Raw genomic sequence first — 7,572 nt, forward strand, 5'->3', positions numbered from 1 at the left:
ACGCTTCTGGGATAGCTGCTCTGCTACTGTGTATAACAATAGGGTACAGCACTCAAGATCATGAACCAATCATACTAGCATCCAACATGAATCACCTATTTCATTTAATCAGGGAAATAATTTTTCTCTGCAATTACTCCTCTAAAATCTGTGGTCTGTCCCAAAAGAATTCCTACCCCAGCTGGTGGCTTTAAAAGAAGGAATCCAAAAGGCATGAGTTGTCAAAAGAGTCAAATTAAGGTCAGCCTTAATTTAGCAGAAGGCCTACAGAAGGATGCCAGGGGATTCCCACCACATTGCTCAGATTACCCTTTTGAAATAAAAAGCAAGCTCAAAGACAGAACTTTATTTGTTAAAGGTCAAAGAGTGGGGATCCTTAACTTGTATTTTACATTTTCTTCTCAGATGATACAGGTGCTTAGAAAATAGTTATAGGGAGCAAATGAAAGGAAGAACATTTCCCACTCAGCATAGGGATTCTCAAGCAGTGTGTCCCGTTTGGAGAACTGTCCTTTCAGTGTTCAGTGAAGAGAAGTCAGGTATTCCATCTAGTGGTGGAAGAAGGGAAAGCTGTTACAAGGAGGTTCCAAGAAGAACCTTTGTGGCGGAAGTGACAGGACATTGGCCTCTCAGCAGGTGTCCTCTCCAGAGCAGGACAGAGCCTGGCCATGTGGTGTTGGTGCTTTCTGAACATGCCTGTGCTGGTTGGGGAATGTGGGCACCACCCTTACAGAGGTACTTAGCACACTGTCATTGGCCTCTCAGCAGGAGTCCTCTCCAGAGCAGGACAGAGCCTGGCCGTGTGGTGTTGGTGCTTTCTGAACATGCCTGTGCTGGTTGGGGAATGTGGGCACCACCCTTACAGGGTACTTAGCACGCTGTCATTGGCCTCTCAGCAGGCGTCCTCTCCAGAGCAGGACAGAGCCTGGCCGTTGTGGTGTTGGTGCTTTCTGAGCATGCCTGCGCTGGTTGGGGAATGTGGGCACCACCCTTACAGGGTACTTAGCACACTGTCATTGGCCTCTCAGCAGGCGTCCTCTCCAGAGCAGGACAGAGCCTGGCCGTGTGGTGTTGGTGCTTTCTGAGCATGCCTGCGCTGGTTGGGGAATGTGGGCACCACCCTTACAGAGGTACTTAGCACGTTGTCCGCACAATGAGCCCTGATGAAGTCGGCAGGCTGGAACTGTCTGACTCTGAAGGCGCAGCTCTCCCCCACTTTCACCCTCATGGAGGAAGAAAGTGAACCCAGTAGTTCACACCTGTTTGTTTGCTTTGTGCCTGAATCTATATGGCTTTAAGAGCAAGGATAGAATGTGAACTTTAAAAAAGAGGGAGAGTCAGTTTGGCAAAAGATCAAAACCACGTTATTCAATAAGGTAATCCAAAAAGGAATAAAGTGATCCTCATGTTCCCAGTAACTGTATCCTATCCCCCAAAGTTGACCAAGCTGTCTTCAGAAATTTTTCAAGGTACAGGTAGTATGTAGTTGGCCTAGTACCCTAGTGATATGATGCCTTCCTAGTTATAATTTTCCAACAACTTCTCAGTATGTTCACCTAAAGGGCCCACTCTTTTCCTGCTCTTTACTCCTCTTTCATACTTCTTTTTCCGCAATTCTGGAAAAGAGTCATAAAAGCATACAATTCACATTTCTTACAATTCCAACTGCCACTGTAAACCTTAACCACAGCCTGCTTTCCAAGCATAATTAGTGTATCCTTTTGATCAGAGTCTCCCTCTACCAAATCTTTGTGTGCTGCCAGCTCCCCTGTCCCGCCTGCAGTTTATACACCCCTCTGCCCTCGGACACGGAAGAAGAAACAAAGATCCTAGGTACTCCACAGCTGCACTTTATTGGACTCATCTAGCAGGCTGGCTTCGGGCCATTCACACTTCTCAGATACCATCCAGAAGGGTTTAGGAAGGTGCCATCATTCTGTGAAGGCCCAGAGCCCACCTGTTGTAGAGCCCCAAGTTGATTCACCGACCAGAGGGTTGAGAGTGGAAAAGGAAATGGGAGATGGGAATTGCAAGTCTCTTAGGTAAACGGGGTGAGATGGAGGGAAAATTTGATCCAGTAGTGCCCTGAGGGCACATTGAATCCTAAAAAGAACACTTAGGGACTGGACTGAGTAGGAGTCGAGCAGCTCACATCTATATGGCAACTTTGAGGAGTCGCTTGATGTCAGGCTCAATGTTGATGGTCTGAAAAGAGCGGCTGTAGCGTCGGAAGGGCTCCCCCTCTGGTCCTATGAGGAACTTCTCAAAGTTCCAGGACACGTCTGAACGCCGTACTGGACTCCACATGATGAGCTTGGGGTCCGTCATGAGGGAAAATGGGTCGTCGTAAGGGTAGGGGAGCTTGTCCTTCAGGTAGGCGAAGACAGGGTGCTCGTTTTGCCCATTCACCTCACACTTCTGGACAAGAGTAAAGGTAGGCTGGAATCCACTCCCGGGGCGGACATATTTGAGACTGTTTAGGATCTCCTCATTTTGACAGTTCTCCTGGGGGAAGAAAAGGACAACATGGAAAAGGGCCAAGGGGGAATGAAGGATCTACCGCCTGCAAACCTTTCAACCTCCTTCGCTGCCCTACATCATTATCCTCCCCTCCCTCCCTCCACCCTCCTCTTCCTGGCCCTATGCCTTCCCTCCTCTCTCTCTGACACACTCCACATGATGAGCTCTGTCTTTCCTTTTCCCTACTCGGCATTTTCCCTCACCCAGCTATTGTTTTATGGTGTGCTAGACCATTTCTAAAAGTTCCTATAGTTCCTAACCTGGCTGTCCTTGCACTTAATGATCAGACTGACCCCAGTTGGCCCTGGACATTTCTTGAGTTATTTGTTTGAATCTTCAAGGAACCTTAAATTCAGGGCGAAGAAAGAAACGGAAAGGAGGCTCAGGTCATACTACCTAGAACCTGTCCTACTTATGACACACCTACCTGCCTATCTACCTACACGCACGCGCACACACACACACTTCGTCCCTGCTGCCACCCTTTCCTCTCCCTCATTGTGCCTTCCTTGCTCCTAATTCCATGTGTGTTAAGTACATTCTTTGCCTCTGCCCCACTCAGCTCCTCCAAGCGAGGGTGAAAGTAAGGCCAGTGGGAATGGGATTTATGACTTTTAGCTCTTGTCCTGCCTTGTTCTAGGACTCAAGTGCAAATAGGAGCAAGCTGGGACCATGGCCAGATGCCATAAAGGTCAAGCAAGTTAGAGACAACAACAGATGTTCTCTGCATGTAACTACTTAGCGACCAACAGGAATGAGTCAAACAGGAAAGCAGGTTTAAGGCTCTGGAGTATGTGGGGGGTGTCAATTGAGAAAATAAGTGCTTGAGGGCTAAAGTTTATTGTGATTGTTCCTTCCGCATCTAGGCTGCTATCCATGGGCCCTCATCTTCACTCGCTGTACTCAACTATGAATGCTTTAACTTTGAAGCTATCACCTGTCTTTCTCTCCCTACACCCATTCCTATCCTCTACCCACTCAGCACTCCCCACCCGCAACAACCCCAAAGGCCCGTAAGAACTCTTATTTCCCACCCCCTCCTCTCCAGTCTGAATGGCAGTATCTCCCTCTGGGAGAAAGTTTCTGCCTCTGACCTACTAGAACCCGTTAGTACAGTCAGCTCCAGGCCATCATGACGTTCCTGAACCTCCGCTGATCTCTACAATACTTTTTTTTTTTTTTGGTACTGGGGATCCAACTCAGGGGCTTGATCTTGCAAGGCAGGCATGGTGCCACTGAGCTAACTCCCCAGCCCTCTATAATACTTATCTCTTAATACAAATGGCTGGCTGGCTCCTGGTAGGTTATGACTCCTTCCAGCAACGAGCTAGCCCAGAGATGTGTTGTAAGGCTAAAAGGATCAGGGCTGCAGATGCCTCTGAAGAGCTTCTGCCCTTTCTGTCTCTCCTGCCCTGGCAAAGGCTGGAAAGAGAACTGAGAGGGAAGGAACAGTGAGAGCAGTGATGGTTTGTGCTCTGGTGGTCACAGTCAATGAACCTTCAGCCTTCCTGCTTACACCTTGGCTAATCCTTTCTTGCCTTCATGCCACTGTGAACTAAGGGAGTTAAACATGGAAGGTTCACTTGGGGACATTCTGTTTGCTTGTACAATTAAAGTCATAACTAGAAATGGAAGAGTCCCTAGAAGATAACTTGAGGTGTGCAGGCTGAATGTCTATAACGAATGGGTCTTGACCCATTATTCAGAGACACATGTGTGCCTGTGATGCCCAGAGGAGACACATGCCTATTGCAGACCTTTCTCTTTTTTCTGTATTCACTTTCTACCTCTGATTTAAACAAATGAGTCTACAATCTAAATAACAAATTGCTTGTATTTGCATAGTACTTTATATTTTTCTAGTTCCTTTTGTATGTCTTACCCTATTAACCTCACAATAGCCCTCTGAGTTGATAATTATTTCCAATTTACAGATGAGTTACTTAAGAAAAATTGAATGTCTTTTCCAAGCGCACAGAGCCAATAAAGACAAGACAAGAACTAAGATCTCTTGAGTCAGTCCAATCCTGGTTTGAGCCTTACCTTTCTGTTTCCTTCTCTCACTCATTCGACAAATATTTAATGAGACCCTTTGCAACTGGCGCTGAGGACACAATGGACAGAAGACCATACCTGGTATCAGCCCTCATGGAATAGAGTGGAGAGACAATAATAAAAACACACCCCTTCGATGTTTAATCTCAGAACATACCTGTTCCCCTTGGTATTTCACATGCACCTAAAGACCTAGCTCGAGAAAACACGACTCCAGACTCTAACATGCATGGTCATTCATCCCTTTCCAGTATCTTCCTGCTCAAACTATGTCAGCCCGGTTCCCCAGTACAACACAAGGAACAGCTCACCTGATGTCCAAATTGGTTGCAAGGGAAGCCAAGAACGACCAGGCGCCTGGGGAAGCGGCACTGCAACTCATTGAGCTGGGTGAAGTCCCGGGTGGTCGTGCCTCACAGGGAGGCTACATTCTCAATCAGCACTACCCTGCCTCGGAATGTGTTGAAATCTACCTTCTCCCCATCCAGGCTGACGGCACTGAGGTCGTAGAAGGACTTGGCAATGTAAGCCATGGTGAAGAGCACAGCGAGTATGCTGAGGGGCGTGCACCCACTTCAGGGTCTATGGAAAGGGTGGGGAGGAAGGAGGAGCTGCAAAGGACAGAAAGGATTGCACAATGGGCCTTTGAGCAATCCCACAATGACTTTGCAAAAACAAGCATCCACCTGTGTGTTGAGGAGGCTGCTCCTCCTACTCTGAGTCTGAACAAAGCCACCTCACTGCCCCACCCTGCTGGCAGCCTGGAAAGGGCCAGCTTGATATCTATGAGCATCTGTAAATAATTCACTACTTGCAGGAAACCAGAGCCCTAAAGGTCAAATGGGGAGGAAAAAAGGGAGGGGGAAATGCAAGATTGACTTCTGTTTGCCCCAGAAGTTACTTTCCTTTGGCACAGGCATTTATTGAGTGCCAGTCTCTGAATTGTACCATGAGAAATCAAAGTCTGGAAGGATCTGAAAGATGAGGAAGAGAATCTGGGCTTGTACCCACCTTGTAGGATGAACGGTAAAATTCACATTTTTCACATCTTTCTCGTTGGCTGTTGCTCTGTATAAGCACAAAACCAAAGGGACCCTCAGTAGGAGAATGTATCGTTTTTCAGTGCCTCAGTTTGCACCAGGTAGAAAAAGTGAAGTTGCGTTTGTCTTGAAAAGTCTTTCAGAGGATGGCCTTCCTTGTCCTGTAGCACCCTTCTACCCTTGTCCTTGCTCTGTACCATCTCCTCTGCTCCGCCCCTCCCTCCACCTTGACCTCCACTCCGAAATGGTGAGGATACAGTCATTGCTGGGATGATGCTGACAAGTCACAGAACTGGCGGGCAAACTCCAGGTGGATAAACTGTACACATCTTCCTCAGATAAATCTTTAATGCCGGGCTTTTTAGAGGGGCCTTGTACTGCTCATCTCCCCACAGCAGGAAGTATGTGGGGAAGTGAAGCTGCTGAGGTGCTAGACCAAGGAGGACAGTGCACTGCAAGCACATCTCAAGACCTGCAGAGGACTGGCATGGGAGCCTCCCTCCCAGGCCTACTGAAACTAAAGACCCTGATGCCACTTCGCTGTTCAAGCATCCTCCAATAAACAAGTCAGTGTTTTAACGCCTGATTGCTCCATCCCTGAAACCAGGGCCTTAGGCCTTCCCTGGCTTTGGGATCTTAGAGAAATTTTCAGTAAGAAGGCAGACGTTTCCCAGAGAGTGTTTTCCCAGGTAGACATCCATTGGGAACTGTTTTCTAGAACAAAACAGAAGCAAGGCTGGGAGCAGCTGGTCTTGAGACTGATTTATTGAGGAGATGGAGGGACTACCCCGCAGGGAGTACCCTGCTTTCCTGAATATCCCTTGTTTTGGGGCTGTTTAAGTACAGGGAAACCGTATGTCTCAGCTGGCTACTTCCTAGAAACAAGTTTCCATTATCCAAGTGGAATAGAATCTTTTGCCACCAGAAGGGGTGGCAGGAACTAGAGTGAAGCATATCCTCTGTTGAGGCTGAGTGCAGCCAACAAATGTCCCTTCTAAGCTACCAAGTCAGAGGAACTTGTCACGGACAGTGGGTGAAGCCTCACCATCAACTTGCCAGGTTTATCCGCTTGCCTAGTACCCTGGGCTTCCAGAGAAACCTCTTCTTCACTGCTCTTTTGCAAGCCCTCTTTGGGCGGGCCACAGGAGTCCAAAGTGAGGAAGGGGAACCATGCTGTCCCTTTCCTCCAGCTTGACTCAGGAGTCTCCCACCTCTTGCAATTAGCTGCAGCTGATGAGATGCTCCCAAACTACCTTTTTCCAGCCTTACTCCATGTTGGCCTGTCTCTCCTGGGCATGCACTGACAACTGTGTGGTTCTCACAGCTTTCTGCAGGGCACTGGTTGTTCTGGAAGCAGCACTTGCTGCTTGGTGGGCGATTCTCAGTTCTGACCACAAATGAGAATTGCTTATAGAGATTTTTCTAAATAGAAATGCCAAAGCTTTCTCCTCCAGATTCCACAGCAGTGGTTTCCAGCCATAATTCTGCTGTCACTTGGAGCCCTTTGTCAAATCTTTTCCAAGCACCTGTTCCCTTATCAGTTGAACACTGATAAAGACAACCATCCTCCCTCTCTTACATGGTGACTGTTAGGATCAGAGGAAAGTATCACAAACACTCAGGAAACTATAAAATGTGGTTAAGTTCTTAAAACTGCAATTGTCCTGTCCTGTTTTACTTCTTCCTTCTATCCTTACCCCATTTCCTGCCTCCTCTGGCAACTCCTTATGCCAAAGTACAGTATTATCTACAGAATCTTGAGGTTCCACTCTGCTTCTGCTTCCCCAAGGTATCCAGTCACAAATCTGCAGTTACTTAGTCCTTCATACTTTCAGGAAGATCTGTTCTTCATCCATCCTGAACAGATGGAAACCACTCAGCTTTAAAGACCCTCCCTCCCCAAAGCCTCATGTGGTCATAGGTGGGGCTTTTCAGAGGTGGCTGGATCTAGGGTGTG

At 47.7% G+C, this 7,572-nt stretch overlaps 1 protein-coding gene across 1 annotated transcript; it reads right to left on the reverse strand.

Moving 5' to 3' along the window:
- Window positions 1–1,834: 1,834 nt before the first annotated feature.
- On the reverse strand, window positions 1,835–5,294 carry Gpx2 (glutathione peroxidase 2). The gene is made up of 2 exons (XM_004837393.4): window positions 4,887–5,294; window positions 1,835–2,505 (listed from the first exon to the last, which is right to left on the reverse strand). Exons 1-2 carry the CDS (start codon window positions 5,106–5,108, stop codon window positions 2,155–2,157), a joined length of 573 nt encoding a protein of 190 aa, XP_004837450.2. The 5' UTR covers window positions 5,109–5,294; the 3' UTR covers window positions 1,835–2,154.
- Window positions 5,295–7,572: the final 2,278 nt, after the last annotated feature.

This window comes from Heterocephalus glaber, unplaced genomic scaffold, assembly GCF_053883595.1.
Source record: "Heterocephalus glaber isolate CG9 unplaced genomic scaffold, H.glaber_assembly_v1.0 deba00001608, whole genome shotgun sequence".
Lineage (NCBI taxonomy): Eukaryota > Metazoa > Chordata > Mammalia > Rodentia > Bathyergidae > Heterocephalus > Heterocephalus glaber.